This window comes from Haliotis rubra, unplaced genomic scaffold (genome assembly GCF_003918875.1).
Source record: "Haliotis rubra isolate DU_JTF1 unplaced genomic scaffold, ASM391887v1 Scf73, whole genome shotgun sequence".
NCBI classification, from domain to species: domain Eukaryota; kingdom Metazoa; phylum Mollusca; class Gastropoda; order Lepetellida; family Haliotidae; genus Haliotis; species Haliotis rubra.
This window is the reverse complement of record NW_025767446.1, coordinates 1,790,297-1,814,610: the sequence shown is the minus strand read 5'-3', so window position 1 is coordinate 1,814,610 and position 24,314 is coordinate 1,790,297. Positions and strand designations below refer to the sequence as shown.

General features: G+C 38.2%; 2 protein-coding genes across 2 annotated transcripts; both read right to left on the bottom strand.

Annotated features, from left to right (window-relative positions):
- Window positions 1-11,739: 11,739 nt before the first annotated feature.
- LOC124259582 (nose resistant to fluoxetine protein 6-like) lies at window positions 11,740-18,166 on the bottom strand. Its single transcript, XM_046693737.1, has 11 exons — window positions 18,066-18,166; window positions 17,779-17,955; window positions 17,163-17,256; window positions 16,472-16,588; window positions 15,305-15,470; window positions 15,027-15,106; window positions 14,263-14,361; window positions 13,791-13,914; window positions 12,899-13,091; window positions 12,434-12,576; window positions 11,740-11,966 (listed from the first exon to the last, which is right to left on the bottom strand). Exons 1-11 carry the CDS (start codon window positions 18,136-18,138, stop codon window positions 11,853-11,855), a joined length of 1,380 nt encoding a protein of 459 aa, XP_046549693.1. The 5' UTR covers window positions 18,139-18,166; the 3' UTR covers window positions 11,740-11,852.
- Window positions 18,167-18,458: 292 nt separating this feature from the next.
- On the bottom strand, window positions 18,459-23,424 carry LOC124259594. The gene is made up of 5 exons (XM_046693752.1): window positions 22,925-23,424; window positions 21,370-21,572; window positions 20,703-20,799; window positions 20,336-20,429; window positions 18,459-18,951 (listed from the first exon to the last, which is right to left on the bottom strand). Exons 1-5 carry the CDS (start codon window positions 23,340-23,342, stop codon window positions 18,459-18,461), a joined length of 1,305 nt encoding a protein of 434 aa, XP_046549708.1. The 5' UTR covers window positions 23,343-23,424.
- Between the last annotated feature and the right edge of the window lie 890 nt (window positions 23,425-24,314).

Genomic DNA, 24,314 nt, shown 5'->3' with positions numbered 1-24,314 from the left:
TTGTGTCATGATGCTTACAAACATACACTCATTCATTTACAACCTCCAAAACATGGAAAACACATATTTTGAATAAAAGTCATTATTCTCGCCCATGGGCCAAAATGTTTTCGCCCATGGGCGAGATTTTTTAATATCGTTCTAAGTTAGTCGAATTAAGTCAATATGAGTTGAAATTTGTTTCATGATGCTTACAAACATACACTCATTCATTTACAACCTCCAAAACATGAATTCTGATCGAAATTAAACATTCTCGCCCATGGGCCGGCCCATGGGCCACTGTTCGCCCATGGGCCTGCCCATGGGCGAGCGAGTTTAAATTTAAAGTTTTCGAAAGAATTTTTTTTCATTTTTTCATCCTTGGCATATATTCATAACAACTGCATGTTTAATTAGGTCAAATCCCTTGTCAGGAAGTGCCCACAGTGCGGAGAGTTTCTGGACTTTTGTGAGTCCAGAATTAAATTGTGACGTGTTATATGTTGTATATTGCGTAACATCCAAATAAGTATATAGTGTCATATCCGAAAGCACCATATCCGACATATCATATTGTAAAGAGGGCCACATCTGATCTTTCCTGCTGTATATTGAGTAAAATCCAACATATCATGCTGTATCAGCACCCAGCATACAATGTTGTATATAGCGCCATATCAGACATATCATATTGTATATGGGGTCACATCCGACATATGTTGTACATAGCGCAACATCCGAAATATCATGCTATATATAGCGTCATATCAGACATATCATAAAGTATATAGCATTATATCCGAAATGACATGTAGTATATAACATCAAAAACGACATGTCATATTGTTTACAGCACCACATATCATGCTGTACATTGCGCAACATCCCACGTATCTCATTGTACATTGCATCACATCTGATCTATCATGTTGTATAATGCGCCACAACCAATTGCAAGTTGAATTTTGTTTACAGTTTCACACGTGAGTTATGTTCCATTTTCTGTTTTAAGGTGATGTGTTATGCAGTTTATAAATGTCTATGTCATGAATAACCATTAGATCCCTTGTTAGAGGAATTGTAACTTTTACAGGCGTTAATAATTGGAATTTCATAAGTTCCAGCAGACTTTAGGTAAACCGAACTGATTAAGTAATATGTTAATTCCGACCTCGACCCTTAAGGTTAAGATTATGTTTATGTTGTGTTTGGCAGGCACATTCGATGCAGTTTAGACTATATTCACGTTCACGGGTTAAGAGGATACAGCACAAATGCCTCATTCTTTGTTTTTATGTTTGTATATAGTTTCTTTTATTTCATCTTTTTTACTTGAATCAAGTGCAGCTTCTCTCAGTTCTTTCCTTTCAACAGTTTTCAGTGCTAATGTTTACTACATCATATTTTGAGTAGTCTTCCAAAAAACAACCTCAAACTTTTACATCAGATGATCCAACATGTTTTTGAAATACAGCATATATGCATATATCTAGTTACAAAACTCAAGCATAATTCTAGAGATTTCAATTATATTTCAATACTTAAAAATACTTTGATTTTTACGTGGTTATCAGATGGATAATATCAAATTGATAAGGATGATTTTTCAGCTTACTGTAGGGGTCTGGCAGATAAAAATAAAAGGAAAGAAGTTATGAATCTCTATAGAAAGAAATCATACTCAATAATTTGCTTACAAGATATCCATATAAGAAGAAGTTAATAAAATGAGAAATGAATGGGGAATGCAGTGTATAAATGCACCTTTCGAGTCCAATTCAAGAGGTGTTGCAATACTTTTCAATAATATTATTGATCTCACTATAAATAAAACTCTGGAAGATGAAGGTGAAATTTTTATTATTGCAGACATATCTGTAGAAGATAAAAGATTTACCCTCACAAACCTTTATGGACCAAATATTGATGACACAGTATTTTATTTAAGGCTTTTTGAAAGTATATCCAAATTTGAGAATGAATCTCTGATTATGGCAGGAGATTGGAATCTGGTTCTTGATCCTTCCATTGAAAATTACAAAAAATATTAACAATCCCAAGGCCAGTAAAGTAGTTTTAGACACAATTGCAGCTTATGATCTAGTGGACGTTTGGCGTGATTCAAATGATAATCTGAAAAAATTTACATGGTGGAAAAAACATCCAAGGCAACAAGTCAGACTGGACTTTTTTTTAATCTCACAAGATTTGCCGAACCTTACACTTGATTCCGATTTTCTACCAGGCTATAAAACGGACCACTAAGCTATTACCTAGGGCGGTGCGGGGATATCGGAAATTTAATACGTCTTTATTGTTACAACCTGAATATAGTGAACTTGTTAGATCCATATTAAAGGGCACAGTTGAAGAATACTCAGATATTGATGTATATGATGAAAACGCTAATGACCTTAATATAAAACTTAAGATTGATGGTAGTTTTTAGAAACCTTCCTTATGAAAGTTAGGTTAAAAATGAAATTGATTTTCCTCTTTCTAAAAAGAAAACCACTGATAAAACCTCAGAATTAGAAACTAAAATGAAAGACTATGAAGAATCAATAAGAAAGGACTTTCAAAATATAGAGGAAAATTTATTATCTGAACTTGCAAAACATAAACTTGAACTACAACAAATTAAAGACTATGAAATAAGGGGTTTACAGCTCAGAAATAGAATTTTATGTTATGAAGAGGAGGAAAAGCCAACCAAATAATTTTGCAACCTAGAAATAGAAATTATGTCAGCAAATCAGTTAATAAGATTGTCACGGATAACGATGATGAAATTACTGACAGCCATTCCATATTAAATGAAGTAAAAACATTTTACAAAAATCTTTACTCTTCTGGTTTGAAATACGAGGATGATATTTGTTTACAAGATGTAGTAACATCCACTTTAAGTGACCATCTTAGTAACAAATTAGAATAAGATATTGACATGGACTGACTGACTGAGTTTGGTTTTACGACGCTTTTAGCAATATTCCAGCAACATCACGGCGGGGGACGCCAGAAATGGGCTTCACACATTGTTCCCATGTGGGGATTCGAACCCGGGTCTTCGGCGTGACGAGCCAACGCTTTAACCACTAGGCTACCCCACCGCCCCTATTGACATGGAAGAAATAACATTGGCTGTTAAAAGTATGAAAAATAACAAAATTCCTGGAGTAGACGGTTTTCCAATAGATTTCTTTAAATATTTTTGAAAGACCTTAAATATTGGATCTATAGATTTATTAAAGATATTTTATATAAGAATCAAATGTGTTTATAATGAAAAGAGGTGTCATTACATGTATACCCAAGCCAAATAAAAACAGAACCCTTTAAAAAAAATGGAGGCCAATAACTTTATTGAAATCACTGTATAAAATAGTAAGCACTATTACTAATCGTTTAAAACAACCTTGTACTCTCTTATTCATGAAAATCAGACTGGATTTATATCTGGTAGAAATATAAGCGAAAACACAAGATTACTGCATGACATTATGTTTGAGACAAAAAGAAGAGACATCCTAGGTTTATTAATTTTGATCGATATTGAAAAGGCATTTGATACTTTCTCGAAAGATTTTATCAATTTGGTATTAATAAAGTTTGGTTTTGGTCCCCAAATTATTAGCTGGATAAATATCCTTACCTATAATACAACTTCTTGTGTTATTCAAAATAGACATCTCTCAGAATTATTTTCAAATGAACGGGGCTGTAAACAAGGGGATCCGTTATCACCATATCTTTTCCTTTTTGTAGCTGAAATCCTTGGATGCATGATAAGACAAAATGAAAATCATCAAAGGTATAGTAATTGATGATAGGGAGTATAAATTAGGACAATATACAGATGATACTGGGTTGTTTTTAGATGGTACAGAAAAATGTCTTTATTCTGCTGTTAATACAATTAATACTTTCTATAAGATGTCAGGACTAAAAATAAATATTGATAAGACTAAGGCAATCTGGTTAGGATCAAAAGCAGGTTGTGGAGATAAACGATGTCAGGCTTTGAATATTAAATGGCGGAAAAATGAATTTGATGTTCTGGGAATTATATTTAATACCGAACTGAAGGATTTATGGATCATCAATGCAAAGAAGAAAATAGAGGAAATTAACGGATTATTGGCTGTGTGGAGAAAAAGACATTTAACACTAATCGGCAAATACACTGTTATCAAGACACTAGCTATTTCAAAATAGGTTCATATTTTCAATACTTTACCAAACCCACCCTAAAATTGTGTTACCTTCCTTGATAAAATATTTTTCAAATTCATTTGGAATGACAAAAATGACAAAATTAAGAGAAGTTCTTTGAAAAAAGATTATATGCATGGGGGTTTAAAAATGATTGACATAAAAACCTTTATCAATGCCTTGAAACTATCTACTTAGAGACTTTATTTAAGAAAATCATCAACATGCAAACCGTGCAATTTTCCTTTACATGATATCATGACATTTGGTGCTAATTTCAATTATATAGCTGATAGTCATAATCCATCAAGATGTTTTAAAAGCATGAAATATGTATTTTACGAACATTACAATAAAGGAAAGCAACATTGATGAAATTTTAGCATAGCCATTATGGTTTAATCATAATTTTAAAAAACCAAAATCATTATATCAGACACTGGGCAAATAGAGGATTATTAATCATCAAAGACGTGTGATGAAGAAGGTTTGGTGTCTTTTGAATCTTTGAAAAGTAAATATTCAATAAAAGGGACAGAATGAGATCATAGATATGTTCTAAATATTTTACCTGAATCATGGAAAAATACAATAACACATGTATATACATAACTATGACATGAATCTAAATTCTTATCAAAATAATTTTATGAAATCATTACATGGATCAAGATTATCTTATGATATATTGTTATTTAACAATAATAACGCTCATATGTGTCATAAATGGGAGAAAGTGTTTGATAACACTGGTTTTGATTGGCCAATGACTTTTAAGTCTTACAGACAAGACATTAATGATGTAAAACTCTAAGATTTCCAATTTAATTTTTACATGGTATTATCTATACCAAAAAGGAACGTTTAAAGATGAACCTTACCCGAAATGCCTCATGCAGCTTTTGTAAAGATGAGGATGAAAACTTGTGCCTTGTTTACTGGGAATGTTGTGAAACTAAGAAGTTTTGGAATGATCTTCAAATTTGGATAAACACACATTTGATTCAAAAAGTTAATTTGACAAAATGTTTGGTGTATTTTGGTTCCTTAAGTAAATACCCATTACTTAATCATATAATCATTTCAGCAAAAAGACATATTTATGTCTCTTCTTTGAAAAACAACATTCCAAAATGCAATAACTTTATAAAGACTTTAAAAGATTTTTTTTTCGGTTGAAAGCTTCATCACCCTGATAGTATTACTTATGCCATGACTTGATGAAACTTTTGCTTGATGGAAGTATCCTTAACAGTTCAAGCTGTGAACCTTACTTCCCTAATAGTACATTTCTTGTGTAATGTCAGTGCACCAACTATAAGGACAAGGATTTGATTAAACTTTATACATCTTTATGCTTATCAGTTTTGTAAATTGGAATACACATTTTTGCGTGAAAATGTTTAAAGCACATACAGACATACCCACGGACAATCTTCCCTTTCACTGACAGTGGGGTAGATAAGTTCTGTGAGTCAGTCTGTTGACCGTTTTTTCTTCAGCTTGTGTAGTCTGTGTCCATGTAGTCCTTACATTCGTAATGCACCTGCTTAAACGTATTGCATCAGTGTATAATTTACATAGCAGAATGTAGGTTAGTAAACTTACAATTGGATAATTTTGCAGCTATAAATATACAGTTCAGATAAACAGTTTTCTGTAAATTCTCAGAGTGATGGATAGTGTTTTCGACTATTACATGACCATTAAGAAAGCTGGATTCCTATTGATTAAAAAGATGTATCCTTTTCCTGTTGATATCCCTTTTAAATTACGCCTTTTCACACACACCAATCCATCTGTCGACAGCCTAGGCATCGATGTATATAATAGTGGCTGCTGATAACAAGTTTGAATATTGTGTTGTTCGATATCAGAACAAAAGCTTACATAACATGATGGAATCTTTTGCAGACCACACACAATGGAATCAACCACACACTAACACCTGTGTCTGGCCCATTAATCATCCGTAACAATAACACACGAGTTTCACTATTCGTTGTCGAAAATAAGTAAGTTCAAGTTCGTCCAGATCAAGGTTCTGGTTGTGGTGATGGTCATTCTTAAGGGAGATAATTCAAGACTACTCCTGCATAAGTACATTTTCAAAATACCTAAAGTGAAGTTATTTCTCTGGTAGAGTGCAAATATAGCGCGCGGTTTCGAAATAATGTAACAATATTAAATCTTATCAGGTAATAATCAAACATGAAATCTCAGTAGTTATATCATCTAATTCGGGACCTCCTAAAATGACTTATAATGTTCTATCAATACTGGGCGGTGGGGTAGCCATGATTCCCCACATGGGTACAATGTGAGAAGCCCATTTCTGGTGTCCCCCGCCGTGATAATGCTGGCATATTGCTAAAAGCGGGGTAAAACTAAACTCACTCACTCTATTAATACTAATGATTTTGCATGAAACATCAAGCTGTATCACGACAACCCGTAATTTTCGACATTTGGTCAGACATACCACAGTCTTACGTATCCAAGTCAGTATGCAATAACACTCAACCATCACATCACCGTCAAAGCATGCAGTCCATTATAGCACACATCAAGTTATTAAAATCAATTATCAACAATGATTTGCATTTTAACCGCTCCGCATCACCAATTGAAAAGTCTATTACTGGTCGATCAGCATTGTATTGATACACAATTATATATTGTTCTCACCTGTCGATGTCGATGTACTCGATGTCGAAGTGCAAGACTGATGCGCTAGTTAGTAGATGTGTTCCGGGACAGTTGTTTTCATGTAGAAGTTCAGATCATCTGAAACGAAGCCAGGTTTGCGTGTGGTGCATGGATGTATGTTTTAACTGTTTTGTTCAGCTGTTTCACGGTCAGTTTCATCAGTGTCCAATCAGCTCCCAGACGAATGTTACGTACTGTTCCAATATCCTATCACAACAAGGTGAATACTGCGATCGCTACAAGAGTTCTTTTACTCAGCCAATGATTCGTTTCCCCGGAGTACAATGTGACCCATCGATTATGTGGGTCCTCTAGGACTGTTTGATTTGGTTGTCCTACCACGTGGGTAGGTAACAATAGCAATCACAGCATCAGCAAAGTTGGGAGACACAAACAGTTTATACCATAACACATTACCACCACCACACATGACATGAACATAAAAAATTGAATTACATGTATAACATTTTCTACTTATTCGTAAAGAGATCACCCGTTTAAAACAAAAAAAGACGTTGATGTGTGATGTGGAAAAACACAATGATGTGGAGGTTGTTTAATAAACATCGCGTGTTTATGTTGCCCAGCTTTATAGCACATTGTGGTTAAATCGTTCTCTCGTCACGCCGACGACCCGAGTTCGATTCCTCACCTGGGTACAATATGTGAGGCCCATTTCTGCTGTTCACCGCCATGATATTGCTGGAATAAACTAACTCAGTATAATACACTGGTATTATCTAGACCGTGTTCTTATGTTATACTGGAACCAGTTCACTGACAAATACGTAAACTCTTAGCATCGCTGGGCTTATTCAATGGCATTGCGTGAAACGATGAAAAATCGCTGACTGGATCTTACATATGCAGCCCTTATGACGCCATCAATCCAGCTGCTAGCTTGACATTACAGGGATAGGTTACACAGTATTTCAATATTGATTGATTCATAGAGTTTAATTTTACGCCGCACTAAATATTAGAAATATTCCAGCTATATGGCGGCGGTCTGAAAATAATCGAGTCTGGAACAAACAATCCAGTGATCAACAGCATGAGCATCGATCTACGCAATTGGAAAACGATGACATGTGTCAACCAAATCAGCGAGCCTGACCACCCGATCCCTTTAGTCGCCTCTTACAAGCATGGGTTACCGAAGATCAATTCTAACCCGGATCGTCACTGGTCAGTATTTCAATACCTTTCCAACATGCAGTTACGCGAACAATACAAATGTTTGAAGTTAGATCATAAGATATGAAATAAGTGGTGTGTGGTCGATGCTCAGATAATGATTCTCGTCAGTTGTGTGTTCTGATGATACCGAATTGACTGCCGATGGAGGCTATATTCAATACCGAAATTACCAAATTACGGCGTTACCAAATGGAACAATCTAACGTCTTATTGACGCTATCACAAAACACGTCTGCGTGTTCACTTTAGGGACTTGCGTTGTTTCGTGTTTTCATCGGCATACATCCATCTCTTTATTCATCACTGTACCCATCGCTGTATCACAGTTCTACGTGATTCGTGTTTCTTCTCGAACTGAGTACATATTCATCAACTCCAATCTCCACTCATCATGAACCCTTTTAGGACAGTACCCCTTTCCCACAATTATACCAAAGGTATAACTCTATAACCCGATATTGATTGAGTGAGCATTGTGTTACGTATGTTATGAAAGCAATAGTTTAGGAATTTCATGGATGACTACACCTGAAATAGGCTTCAGTCCTGGACGTTTCCCAATATGAAGTAAAACCTTTACCTACAAAACCCGGCCGACATGGGCAGTCACAACATCGACCATCGACATAGACCGTTCTGGCACACGTTTACCAGTAGATACGTTTTCGACCGTTTTAACACACGAACCTGACTGCCTTTACCTTCATCTTCTCTCCTCAATTTTTGCCTTCCATCATACCACTGATCCACCAGCTGCGCTATAATCAGCATCATCTATTGTCCACAGCAGATGAAATTCAAAGTTATCTTATCGTTTGTAACGTCAATAAAAAGCAGTTAATGCTGTACGCGGTACATCAACAAACATTTCCTGCTGCAAAAAGGACAAGTGGAGGGAAACTGCTTTTTCTATCATCTGAAATTCAGCGAGCCTGCCATATAACTTGCAAAAGTATTATTTTCGGCGTTGACGTTTCACAGAATGAAGTCATACCTTGTATTGTGAGGCAAAAGATACGACACCGGGTGCAAAATGGCGCCAAAGTTCGTCCTCTGTTGTCCCTGAAATTAAAGTTCTTTGTATTAATCGATTACTGTTATGTATTTTGCCCCAACGTTTAGATGCTTTAACTCTGTAGTGACAACAACACTGCACTTTGTAACCAGTAAACAAACGTATCATCATTTCAAAATAGCAATGATAGGAACTGCTTTTCCATGAATATTAGCCCCCGTGGCGCAGGCAACGTTCATATCAGTTGTTACAGAAAGAGGTTCTCACATGGTTCAAATCCCTCATTGAAGACTCAGAATAGTGAGTTTACAAATTCAAGGTAGAATGTAAATGTAGCCCAGAATTCCTTGATATGTAGTTTTAACGAAATGAGCAAAACGTTCTGAAAAACAAATCAGCAAGTGATGATGGTGTTCATTAAGGCCTGTATATGATACAATTAATCTTACCATGCTCTTAAGCGTCAACGGAAACATAATTAAACAGGCCTTTGTCGTGAATTGTGGAGAACATGTAATACTGTAACACAGAGAGATATTCAAATTACCTGCATTAGGAATATTAATTAATACACCGCTACAAATGAAAAGGCATTTGATGAACCGGATACCCAAATTGCATCCCTAATGTCCCTCTCTGAAGATGTCAGCATCCGCAAATTACAAAGTCACCGGACACTTTTCATGACAGAGATGACTTTTCACAAATAACCCAATACATTGGCTATTAAATTCCATCCTTGCAGCACCCACCACATTAATAGAATCATTATGAATGATTCCATTTATCAGTTAATTACCCTCAACCGAGAAAATGCAGCAGGTCAGGAGTAATCCAGACGCTGCCGACAGGTTTTTTTATTTGAATTACTTTGTGTTTGTCTCCATGGTACAAAACGTGTATCAGATAAGTCAGTAAGTGTTAACGACGTGGTTACTTTCTTTGTGTTACTATCACATTTGCATCGGATTCTTCTGAACAGTCTATTTACTTGTGGTGCCCTGTTATAGGTTCATGATGATGTTTACTTAAAGACTCTTCATGAAACATAACCTCTGGACCTTTATACAACAGCATTAGGCTCTTGTTTCCATGTCTCTGTAGGATTCACGTCAAGAGGAGAATGTTTTGTACCACACCTTTCAATTTTAGCGCAACAAAGAACTATAACATATAAACGCTGACACCAAAGAAGAGGCATCGATTATCCACCGAAATTAGCAGTGAACGGATTACTGAAGTATGAATACATCGAGTATCAAATGAATCATGGTAAATATGCTCCGTTCGTACGGAAAGCCAAAAACCAATATAACAACATCCCAGTAACCATGCAACACACAAATGAAACTCTTGTCAGTACATAAAGGCGACAATACCTTTTCCTCGGTTATAAGAGTGAATCAGTGAGTGAGTATGGTTTTACGACGCTTTTAGCAATATTCCAGTAATATCACGGCGGGGGACGCCAGAAATGGGCTGCACATATTGTACCCATGTGGGGAATGGTACCCGGGTCTTCGGCGTGACGAGCCAACGCTTTACCCACTAGGCTACCCCACCGCCCCCACGGTTATAGAAATCTCTGCTAAAAGGAGAGTCTGTTGTACAATTCCGACTATAATTATCCTGAGCATGTGTTTATAGAATCACTATCAATAGTTATTGTATCGGGTTATTGTATCAAGCCCCACCGGTAGCACCCGTCATAAACATATGCAAAGGTTAGGACAGCAAATTGATGTCTACGTTGACATATGTCAGCGTTATTATTATAGTTCTGGGGTGGCCTAGTGGTTAAAGCGTTCGCACGTCACGCCAAAGACCCGAATTCTACTCCCCACATGGGTACAATATATGAAACCCATTTCTGCTGTCCCCCGCCATAATATTGTTGGAATATTGCCAATAGCGGCGTAAAACTAAATTCACTCGCTCTAAATCAGACGCAAACGTATTAGCGATTGTTGGCCGTTCATGAGTGTTTTTGTTGTCCTAAATATTTGTATCTCATTTCAGTGCTTGCTCTCATTTCAGATGGAAAGTACTTGATCCTTCATAAATAAAAAGTGTTCAACAATTCTATTTGGTAATAGTCGGAATCGTACAATGAACTCATAATTGGACATCTTCCTGTAAGTGTGATATGGACAAAATCGTTTAAATATGTGTGTGTGTGTGTGTGTGTGTGTGTGTGTGTGTGAATTTATAAGTGTATTCATTATATACCAGTCACCAATATGTGGATTTAACATATCGTGTTATTTTTAAGAACTGAAAACAATTATCGAAAATGAAAACGGAATAACTAACCACAGTTTGAGGTCAATAAGCACACAGGTCACAAGGCTCACCTTGCGAAGCCTGAGTAATGATTAAGTCCCAATATGAATACATCATTCTGTAGGCTTGCACTGAACTCCAAAGGCCATGAGTAATGGATATTTAGTATGTGATACCGAAGAAGGTCTGTTATATATGGTACATTAGTGCATATTATCTTTGCTGATTGAAGCAGCATACCGTGTATGTGTTCCTACAATTAGACCTGTTGATGGGTTAATGATTACATATCAGTCAGTGAATAACAACCCGGACAATAAATATGGAATGATCAATCTAATTTTATTTATTAATGTAGGAAGTACATATTTGGAGATTGAAAGCATTATTTGTTTTAAATACGAGTGAACAAAGAGAACTGTTAGTGACCAGACATTGATGGACATAGTTAAACAATTGTCCGTATACGGTTTTCTAGTCTAATGAAAGGTTGTTCAACACACGACATGAGGATCAAGGCCACTGCTGTTGCCGTCACCAGGATGGGCACATAGAACAGCCACTGGAAAGAACAAAAGCAGGAACTTACAGTCTGAAGCCTTGCTTTCTGAACACATTTGGGCGGAGGTGTATCCTGGTGGTTAGGGCATAAGCTCGTCAAGTTTCCCATATTGATAAATGGATGAAGCCTATTTCTGGTGTTCACCGCTGTGATATTGATGTAATATTGCTAAAAGCGGCAAAAACCATAATCACTCAAACTAAATACATTTACTCATTTATGATATAATTTCTGCTGGAATGCATGTCAATAGCAAATGTCTAAACATTGTTATGTCTTCAAGAGAAACAGTCACACAAATGTCTACATTGGAAGCCACAAACAGTTGCAAGAACTTACAAGACAGGTTATCTTTTGAGTGACTTACAATCGACAACAAGCAAATGAGGGCTGCCCCATTTAGAAAATATTCCGGGTTCCATCGATAAAAAACTACGTCTTATGCATTGTCCTTCAACGAAACGTACCAAATTCAGGGATGAGAGAAACAGAAGGTTACGGGTTGCACCAAGCACCACCACGATGACAAGAGGATGGAGAAGATAAATTCCATAAGTGATCCGACACAGGGGAAGAAAGAAGTTCCAAGACAGGAACGTATTGATATACCCTGAAATAATATGATAAAAAGGACAGGATTACAAATGACACCAAAGATTAATCGGACGTTGCAATCACTTGTTATTGGAATTCTCATAACAGCCAAACGGGTGCAACAATTGTAGGAAAGATGCCTTTTTGTGAATCATTAGATCCCTTGCCTCCTCTGATGGAATTCCTTTGCAACAGGAGAAACGTACAGCATGTGTGTGACAGGAGGTTGCTTGTTAAGCATTTAATCTTCCGAAAAAATGAACATTTGCATTGAGCCAAAAGGGCCTTCATCCTCACTCGTCCTTTAAAGCATGTGTATTTAAATGTCACAACCGTACCTCCTTGTCCAATGCTACAGGCAAATATTACCCAGGCGACAGCAAGACCCCATGCAGGGCGGGCTAGTGCCTCGTACAGGGCTGTCTGTCTGGCAGTCCACTCACTACCCCCTGCTCGGTTTTCCAGGTACGTCACATACACCACGAAGGTCATCATGCACATCGACGTCAACCACCCAAGTAGAAGTGGCATCTGGAACAGATTACATACTATTCAAAAGTATTATTCAACATCACATCACAGAGCAAAACCTCTTCCATGAGTAAAAGAATTCGGTTACCTGAACAAGAACATTTACAACACAACACGTACAAAGATTTCATTTCTCGTCCTCGCAAAATATGTCTGGCATACCGCTGCATTTAAGAAAGGTAAACAGAGGTGTCTTTGAGACGGGTAAACAGAAGAGTCTTTGAGATGGGTAAATAGAAGAGTCAAGTCAAGTCAAGTCAAAAGGAGTTTATTTGTAACGAGGCCAAGGTCCCATATACAAGATATAACTATACATAGTTAACCAGAGCATACAAATGAAGTCTAAAGTGTTTCTAAATACATAGTTCTTTTTATATATGCATGGTAAATGTAGTACTGTACACGTTTGATTAGATTCTCCTGAGATGTACATGACAGACTATTAAATTTATGGATAGAAGGGAATTTCCAAAAGTCTTTGAGACGGGTAAACAGAAGAGGCTTTGAGACGGATAAACAGAAGTGTCTAAGAAGGTGAAACACTTGAGAGAAAAGAAAACGTCACATGCAAACTGAAATATAAATGAGATTTGTAGCAATTGTGTAGACTATAACTGTACCATTCCCTTTGGACGTGTCACATCACTTCTAAATATACAGAGGAGATGGTGTAAGCATGTACATGTTCATTGTTTTTACCTTTCTAAGGTACATCCGTCTTCCAAAATTGTTTAAGATATACCCCAGCATCATCCCAATGGCAAATACTCCCACCCGGCAGTAGGGCTTGACGTAAACGTCGGAGAAGTAGCCATGGTCCATCCTGAAATTAAGTGGGACATTGTGTCAGGGAATGAATACAAACGTAGCTTGTAATATTACATATATCCGGGAAAAGGACTCAACCATTCCGAACTTGAATCTAATCACAATACAGTGATATCTGTGCTATTCACATTAAAAAGGCATTATAACATTTGATTTCAGATGCAGTAGCCTCTTGAGGTATGTGTTGTGACGAACATTGGGACAGTGTTTAGAAACACAGTCCATCCGAAGCATTGTGTTCTTCTGTAAACTGAAATATTTGCCATCCGTCAGGATGGTTCTATGTAAGCTGCAAGTAATCCTGACAATAACCCTCATTTCTTTATATTCAGGATGTGCTTACCTTAGCATGTTTCCGTTGATCTTGTTATTCAGAATTCCAACAGATACAACCTGAGTGACAACGAGGAGACCGAGAAGGGTGAAACCAAGGGGAGGTAATCTGAAAAAAGACAGAAGGTGGTATGAACTGGCTTCATACGAACATTCATCAATTTCCAAACGATAGCTTGGAACTGTTTGTGATCGCAAAACATTGCTAAAATGTTGACAGGGAAACCCTTATGGCATAAAATTGGTCCTATTTCTGTTCACCGTTATTCGTCTCTTTTTCGTTCACAAAGCAATTATACCACATTTTAACTACAGACAAATATGTATCTGAGGAAATTAATAATTTAATTGGTTAGCGGGAAAAATGTTTTCAAGAATTTATCATGGCGTACATATATGCCCTATATAATACCATAAACTACGTTTGTCACAATACCCGCTTATACAGAACTAGAGGATATAACGAACAAGTAGATTTAAAGAACTGTTATAGTTATATTCGGTCCCGAATCCTTGCTGTATATGATGGTCGAAATGCTTTAACAAACTATGATTGTAACATTAGCAGTCCCTTTGAGTTCGTTATGACCGTAGTTTACTGTGAGAACATGTTTTGTTCTTTTGTGTTTACCTACACAAAGTTTAAGTTTGCAAATAAGGTTATGTACGTGTCAAACAATTGTCCTTCTTTCCACACAGTGTTATAAATTCAGCATAACAAATACCATGAACATCGACGAGCCATAAAGAAAGGGAGGTAACTGAAGGTCTTACCTGACAAGAGGTATCAGTATGAATGGGGAGATGAGATAGAACTGGAAGTCGTTGACCAAGTAGTATGTCCAGGTCATACACTACAACAAGAAAAAGGAGAGTTGAACACACCGAAACGATCTATCCTAATTTGTAGTTGAAGGATCTACAAAAAAAACAGTTAAGGATCTATAAAATCGACTAACAAACAGACAAACAAATATAAAAGGCACTTGAAACAGATCAGACGTAAGTGGTGAGGAAAGACAGCAAGATATGCGGCCACATCATTCTCTCACCATTTCATCTGCCTTGTAGAAGTTGCTGAAGAAGAAGACGTTAGCCCACCAGTGGTCCTTGCACTGGTTGATGGCGGTAGTGACATACTTCCAGCGAGGTCCGTCCCCCATGTAGGGCAGTATGTTGGTGAAGATCATCACTACAACCAGGTAACACGGCCATATTCTAAACAAGATGATCATCTTTGATGAACAAAAATGTAAGAGTCCAAATCTTTCTTCAACTCTGTTTATATTATGTTTTGCACATTTCACTACCATTACAAAAATGACTCTCTAAAATATGTGTCCTAATTCCATACATACTTAACAAAAGAAAGTTAGGGATCACTCATATTTTGGGGGATATGTTTTGCAGGAATGACCTAGCACACACACACACACACACACACACACACACACACACACACACACACACACACACACACACACACACACACACACATAAAAACATTCTTAAAGTATTCATGATCCGTAACGTTTTTGATTATTGTATTTCAAATTAAAATGCAAGAACTGACTGACCAGAAAGCAAAATATACATTTCAACAATATTAATGTGTAAGTCAACGGAAACATGAAGAACTGTTAAATAGAAATGGTACATCATACGCCTTGATGATGAACAACTGACATCACATAATAAGGTGAGGTGAGGTGCAATTGGGTTTAACGTCGTGCTTGAGAATATTTCTCTCATATGACGACGTGCATGTATGTGTATGTGCGGCTGCTTGTACTAGCCCAGACTGAAGCTGGTTTTATAGTGCTAGCCCACTGAGTTACCATGCCGCAGTGAAGCATGAATACCCCACTCAGACACATTATACTGACTCCGAGCCGACCAGTCCTTGTTGTACCCATTAATGCAGAGCGCCAGGCAGGGACCAACAAGTACCATATTTTAACGTCTTTTGGTATGACGCGGTCGGGGATCGAACCCGCGACCTTCCGCTCTCCACACCACATAATGACGGAAGCTTCCATAATCATATAACATGGTGTTTCTTGTACGTGGCGACAAACAAATGACGTTTCCATATACTTTAGAATAGTTCCATATGATCAACGATTGTGAAAGCAATTCATCACTTTACCTCCTCTATTACGCGGAGCAAGAGATCACACATATTATAACCATACTGCTGAAAGAATTTCTGTCATTACCTGATAATACGATGAAGATAGAAGAGAAAGATGAACTTTGGTGTGACGGTGAATTTCTTTCCTGCAGCAGTCTTCCTTTCAATTCCCCTTAGGAAGGTGTAGGACAGCAATGTGCCGCTATAAGATCAATTACAAATCGTGTTAGGGTGTGTCGTTTAAATTGGACAAGACGTGACAATTTTTTATTTAAAACTAAATTTAAACGAGGAATCTACGCTGACTTTAACATACAATCTTCGCAAGTTCAGATGTCAAGATGTTATATTTATTAGTTTTTCCAAAAATAATGTTTACATTTGCAGTAAATTGTGAAGGTTTGAAGGTTTCAACTTCCACCAACGGTGGTACATGAGTGGAGTGGAAAACAACTTATATACATATATACACCAAGATGGCATTGGAGAGATATAATTGAGACAGGATAATGTACAATACAATATGCATACATATTCATATATACAAGGGTGCCATTAGAGAATGATACAAACATTTAATTACATGTATTTATATCTAAACTTCTATTGAAACATTTAATAAATTTTGACAAATCTTTAACATATTTAGCTTTCTTTGAACAAAGTAATCTTTTAAGTGTATAAAGTTTGGGCCAGGTATTGAGGTACTGAGATATGAATGCCTTCGCTTAGTAATTTATATGGCATTTCATGAACACGAATTGTTGTACCATCACCTGAGTATAAAGAAAGTGTCGGCAGCGAAGGTACAGTTGATAATGGCTTGAAACCAGAAACTCTGTGCTAATTCCACACCAGTTACACTGTTTTCTGAAGAGAAAGAAGCTATTTTATTTATACTTCCTTATGGTATGTGACTCTTGGTTAAGGGCCAATTGCCAATAAATGCGGCATTAAAAAGTTATGATGATTTGTGAACTAACTGATGTTCTTGTGGTTCCAAAAATAGTCCAATTAAGTTTGAGCCATATTTAGATCTCTACCTATGGTACCATATTAAACAAATCATCACAGATTATACCAATGAAACCGCATCAAAGTATCTGAGACGTATAGAAACATCTGAATATTTAATAAATAAATAATCTTGCTAGTAAAATAATCTGCACTGATTTCAAACATAGCATCTTTTCTAAACTTTTCACTAAACACGGGGCGGTGGGATAGTCTAGTGATTAAAGCGTTCGCTCCTCACGCCGAAGACCCGGGTTCGATTCCCCGTATGGGTACAATGTGTGAAGCCAATTTCTGGTGTCCCCTGTCGTGATATTGCTGGAATATTGCTAAAAGCGTCGTCAAACCTTACTGACCCACCCACTTTCGAATCCTTACCAACACTGTCAGGAGCTTTATGGATGAAGCTGAGGCAGTTGCCCATGACAATCCAGGAGATGGAGAGGAAGCGAACTCCACTGAGACAGAACAAAAGGTTCGTGTTTCCTTCTCCTAGCACCGAGGTGACGTTGGTGGGGAAGGAGAAGCACAGGATCATATCCGTGATCACACCACCTGAACCAAAAACGTGTACTTCAGTGTTGGATGATCATAATATGAATGCGATATAAGTGAGATTCGGAAGAAAGACACTGGGGTTTAACATCGTCATTGATGAGACTCACCTAATTTCCGCGTGCCTGTTTTAAACTGGGCTTCTTCGATCTGTATATTTTGCTTATGCTCCAGGCGTTCCATCCTGACTGACGGAGAAGTTACTGGCAGTTCGTTGACATGCTGCAATTGAATATTATAAATCAAATACTATGTATGTCTCTAAGGTTTTGTCATTTATGCTTAGTCCACAATTTAAGAATGTGTTTCAGGTAGATCGAAGCTCGTGCTGTTGATCATTGGATAGTCTGGCCCAGACTCGACTACTTACAGACCGCCGGAATATAGCCGGAATATTTCTGAGTGTGGCGTTAAACAGCAAACAAATCAAACTATTTTAGGTTGTTTCGTTATGTGTGGTACTGGCCACTGATTGTTGATGGGATTTGATGAATAATGTTTTCTTAATACCATAAATGACAAGGTTTAAGGAGGTCAGTGGTTAAAATGCAATCTTTCCGTACTTTGTTCTTACTGTAATGGCCAGTAACTTTGGTTTTATTTGGGCAAATTCCTTGTGAACGTACCTGACGTGAACGGCCCTCTTCCCTCATGGCCATGTGTGTCGCCTCCCGATCTCCTTCTGTGAGGCATGTTTCGATCACGTTAGCGGACCTTTCTCCAACCTCAACGACGTCAGGTTGATCCGCAGAGTAAGGCGAGTCTGAAGACACACTATCAAGGCGATAGTGATTGCTTTCCCGTTTTGAGCGGGTGCTACCCCAGCGTGAGAAGTGCATGCTGTTGCGACGTGCAGTGGAGAAGATGCTTCCCCGACTGCTGAAGAATCCAACGAGGGTCGTTGTCTCAACCTCTCCCTTTGGAGTTGTCAGCTTTACAATGACAGTCACCATGCTTCCGAAGAAAACTAAAGATGCAATTAAACCCAGGACGCATCTGAAATGACGACAATGGGGGGTATTTCATTATGATCTTTCGTTAGTCGTTGAATGGATAAATCATATCAGGGCGTGTCTGCTTAAGACGAAAGCTCAAAGTGATGTTTTCCATGTTGTTGAGACACAGGAACTCGAATGAAGTGCTTACAAATCCCGGGCGAATTAGAATCTAAGGGTGTGGGCCCTGTGTAATATTGTGTTATTGAATAATGTCCTGGCACTTTCAAATGATGTAATGTAATCTGTGATAATATAAATGTCGTGCTGTTCTTTTATAAAGTATAGTATGAGACAGGAGGCGGCTTGGTTATTATTGTTTCTAAAAACAAACGAAGGAGTTTAGAAAACTTAAGGCTGAATATGATTGATAGAGGAACTGTGACTGTCTGTAAGGAGACAATTAGAACTGAGCTGCATGCAATGGGTTGGCAGAAAAGTCGAGGAATTCCAGCACCGATCATGAAACCTGAACAAAAGGAGCGAAGGTTGAACTGGTGCTTACAGCATAGAAATTTTTACTGGGACAATGTGATTTCCTCAAATGAAAGTTCTGTGTGGCTGTTACCTAATACACTGAAATTCTGGACCAAACAAGCTGAAAAACCTTTGTATCAGCGCCCAAAGTACAGTCCGAAATTTAACGTGTGAGGTGGCATATCTGTGTTAGGGCAACGCCCCTCTGTGTATTTGAAGGGAATATGAACAGTGAGCGGTACACAGATATTCTCGAGGGACATTTACTTCCATCTGCTCACGTGTTCTATGGAAATTTTTTTGATCTTCCAGCAGGACAACGACCCAAAACATCGTTCAAAGCATTCACAGGCCTGGTTTCGGACCCAAAATATGACATTATTAGATTGGCCAGGCTATAGCCCTGACCTAAATCCAATAGAAAATGTTTGGGGACTTATGAAGGAAAGTGTCAATAAGAATAATCTGACAAATATTTCTGAAATGAAAGAAGAGGTGGTCCGATATTGGGTCAGTAGTATGCCCCGCCGCAATGAAGCCTGCATTGCTACCCATGGTGACTGGACAACTGTTCACCTGTATTTGAATCTGGAGTTATGTTCTGCTAATATTCACATTTAATACGTGAGTAAGGAGTGAAAAATAAAATAAAATTACAATCTTAAATTCTCAATAATTTCTGGTTTTACTGTATATATATTAATGTATATTCTTAACGTATGACTTTTTCAGCAAGCTATCACAGCGAAGTGTGACGTCTTACGCGGTTATGTCACCAGTGCCCCTTTAAAGAAGATGCATTTGTCTATGAATTGTGAAAAATTGACCTTGCCTTTGAATGTGTTTGTAACGAGTGCCCCGTGTTGGGCGGGATACGTTCACCTGTTATACACTCACAATATACTCACACAGAGAATATGGCCGCGGCGTCGTCAACAAGTCGCAAGTCCTCGTGACACGTGATGCTGACCAAACTTATCTTAGTTTCTGACTGGTTCTTATCTGAAACAAAATATTAAAAAAATATATACTATTACTCGCAGCTTGCAATGTATCCAACTGTGAAATTCCGTTTGTAGCCTCCACTCAGAATTTCTGTTCCGATCGTCTTGAAATGATAATAGAGACTATCTAATGTGTAATGTATCCATGGTTCGATAACCACGAACTTGAATATGAGGACAGCACCTCCACAAACAATTCCATTCCATTTGTCAGCTGCCAAAGAAGTAGCCTGCCAAAATGTATAAAATAGAAACACCTGTAAATACCTACATGTGTTGATGATGGTGGTGAGATCATCCTCCACACAGCCAGGAGGGATGCAGATGTCCACAGTCAGGTGCGGCAGGTGCATGGGGAACGGCAGGTGCTGCAGGAGACAACGCCATGATGGAAAATGTCATCATATATTATGAATGCACTGGTAACTTGCCATTGTATTACGATAGGGATCGTAACTATGAATCATGATCATATATGAATGTTGATCCTCTTACTTTTTGCCAAGTGTAGGAATTTGCGTCATAATTACATCATAACTATATTCATAGTTATAATCTCACTCACTCATTCATTCATTCACCGTGTGTGTCAGGCTATTTACGATATCATTCTATTTATTACGACGAGTATATTGTTATCTGGCGTTTGTTAGCTTTGGTTAAAGTGTTCGCCCGTACACTGTATGAAGATAAATAGGCACTATCGCCGTGACATATTGGTTGAAACGGCGTAATATCATAAGCAATATGAGAACGCTGTTTCAAAATTGCAAATAATAAAATGTTCACTCTAACATTTGCAATTGTTATACATATATATCATATCATATTATGTGAAGTGGGCGTGTGTGTCGCCTTTTATCCCACTTGTTGCATTAGCCAAGGTAATATCACGGTAGGGAAGGAACACGAGGAATTTGCAATGCACAAGTAATCACCTGATCAGCTATATAGTCCTCCAGCCATCCTGGGATATCAAATGTAGCCGAGCAGTACTGTGCCTGTATTTCCTTCATGACGTCACTTCCTGTGTCATGTGATGGCAATGAGTGTCGAACGTTTACACATTGGTCGTAGTTTCCATGCCACGTGACTGATCCCTTGATTAGCCCAGGACCTTGTTTACCAGTCGCATCATACACTACAAGTTAGAGGTAAATATGAACAAACATTTATGCATGGATTACTGAAAATGACACCAGGTGTCCGTTAAAAGGCCAGAATAGACCAATTACAGTTCACAATTGGGAATTCGTCGGGCTATTACAGGTTCCCGTGTCGAACGTGCAGCTTTCAACACTACGTAATGTCTGCAATGGAATTTGAAAGTCGACGAGGGCGATTTACGATTTACGATTGCTCGGAGCATATCTGTCAAATAATGGGCAAGGACAGCATTACTGCATATATGACAAATACCGCTGACCTACATAGTATTTTAAGAAACGATTCCTAATTTCTCAGAGCACAGGCATTCATATCTTTCTAAACAAACATCAGAGTAAGCATACAGCAGTCAGTCACGCCATGCAATTTAAAAGCGTTAATTTAAACATGTAAAGTGTCACTCGCGTTAAAGACAACATGACCTGACCGTGTACAACCTTCGTCCTCCACAGGCACAGAACACTTTCAGTCCTGCGATAAACAGTAGTGTCGATTCTTTGTAGGTAAGGGTCACTGTGATATATTATATATATATTCTTGGAAGGGATGAAAGAAAGTTTAACTAATTGCATTCAAAACGTGTACTAACGTTTGTCTGTTCATTTCAACAATGTGATGGCATCAGCATCAGCATCAGCATCAGTGGCATCAGACACTTAATATTAGGGCACATTACTGACTGACTGAGTTTGGTTTTACGCCGCTTTTAGCAATATTCCAGCAATATCACGGCGGGGGACACCAGAAATGGGCTTCACACATTGTACCCATGTGGGGATTCGAACCCGGGTCTTCGGCGTGACGAGCCAACGCTTTAACCACTAGGCTACCCCACCGCCCCTTAGGCCACAATAGGTTTACTTGGTAAGAAGTAGCGTGTTTGTAGCGTGTTTGCTCAGATTCAGTCCGCTTGCAATAACGATCTTGTTACCATTTGGGCAAGGTATGTACCAAGACTACTAATGTAATCGATCGGAACTGCAAATCATAACTGGAGATTATCCTAAAATGTATAGCGCCAAGACAGAGCAAATCTGTAGATTACATGATAAAAAACCTAAAAAATAATCTCTTACCACAAGAACCCTTATGCAAGAAATACGAATAAACCTCGTTAACTCAACTTGTTTTCACACTACATATCGATTTAGATGACATTTCCTTATGATCTCTACGGAATCAATGTCTCATATATAGTAAAATAATGCTATTGCGATTATTTTTAGTTTACAAGATTTTGTAGAAACAAAATATGTGATGTCACAAACGTTAAGCTGAAGAGATACTGCACGGGCTCACTATTAACATCCGTACCATACCACTTACTGTTAATGGCCCATTCCTTCCTGCGTTGAAGGTCCACGGCGTAGTGGTAAAGTTCTACCTTACAGTCGTCACTGACGTTGTAGCTGTAGATGTCTCTACCGGCCTGGATGATTCCCGCCCATACAGGAGGGAAGAAGAGAGGTAAAATCCCAAACTGACCCGACCTTGAACTGGTCCTCCCTGTGAGGTCATCATGGTGATGACCTTTCTCCGTGGGGTCAAGGTCAATGTGACCTGTGACTGTTGTCCTGCTTGTTGTACGCCTCTGTGACAGGACAGTACCCATGAACATATCATCCAGAGAGGTCTCGCTGGTCGCATCGAAAGACGCCGTCTCAGTTGACGACGGTCTCGTCACCTCCGTTGAGTGACATGACGTAGACCTAATCAGTAACATCCACACTAACATTCTGTTCATGATGACGTTTAATCACGTTCACACAACCTTCAGAATACAACACGTCTTAACCCAACAGATGAGATGAGAAACTCTATTGCATGACGCAGCTACTCTGAAAGACAAAGCAAACAGCTATATCCACTTTGCGGTCACATTCCACAGCCTTCCATATCAAATAATTTTATCAATGTCTACTTATACACCAGCATAAACTGAGTCACAACATAGAAGGTTCGTTCTTCGCTGTGCACCAACTACCTTGGAATGTACGTTACGGCATAGCAACATTGTCACCACGCACATGTGCACATGTGATAGGACAATATGCATGCATATCTCAAGCAAGAAATGTAGACTTGCACAACGCAATACAACTTAAAAAGTATTGATCTATTAGCCGTCCTGGACCCCGTTTCACAAAGCTATCGTAGCGCTACGACTGTCGTAAGTGTATGCTACAATATAGGACGTACGATTGCTACGAGAAAAGTTACGAGATCTTAGGCTTACGTGTGAAACGGGGCCCTGGAAATACACACATAGGAAGTTAAGATAGCCCTGTGGTCGTAGGGTTCGGATCCCTGTTAATTGTTTTGGTGTTGTTTGTGTGCACCAGTGTTCGTTCTTTTCTCCAAAGCTGTGCAGTCGATGCATGTGCTACAGCAATACTACTGACACTGACATTTAAATTCATTTCCTTGTTGCTTCAGGAAGCATTTACCTTCATTATGAAGGTCGTTGATTTCATGCTTTACCTGTGTATATGTAAATATGGTGACCGCAACACGTATACCTGTTTATTATATGTATCAATGTCAATGTGCATACCTGTATAATAGACCGCCTCCGTGGTGTAGTGTTTAGAGCGTCCGCCCGGAGAGCGGAAGGTCGCGGGTTCGATCCCCGACCGCGTCATACCAAAAGACGTTAAAATATGGTACTTGTTGGTCCCTGTCTAGCGCTCGGCATTAATGGGTACTGAGTGGGGTA

Excerpts from the sequence above, each read along its gene's own strand:
- LOC124259582 (XM_046693737.1), bottom strand. The coding sequence starts at position 18,138 with ATGGAACGCCTGGAGCATAAGCAAAATATACAGATCGAAGAAGCCCAG. Across the intron at positions 17,956-18,065 it reads AACAGGCACGCGGAAATTAG|GTGGTGTGATCACGGATATG; the intron begins GTGAGTCTCATC and ends TTTTTGGTTCAG. Across the intron at positions 11,967-12,433 it reads TTCTCTCATCCCTGAATTTG|TGGCTGTTCTATGTGCCCAT; the intron begins GTACGTTTCGTT and ends TGTTCTTTCCAG.
- LOC124259594 (XM_046693752.1), bottom strand. The coding sequence starts at position 23,342 with ATGAACAGAATGTTAGTGTGGATGTTACTGATTAGGTCTACGTCATGT. Across the intron at positions 20,800-21,369 it reads AGGACTATATAGCTGATCAG|CACCTGCCGTTCCCCATGCA; the intron begins GTGATTACTTGT and ends TGTCTCCTGCAG. Across the intron at positions 18,952-20,335 it reads GCCGCGGCCATATTCTCTGT|ATGCGTCCTGGGTTTAATTG; the intron begins GTGAGTATATTG and ends TCGTCATTTCAG.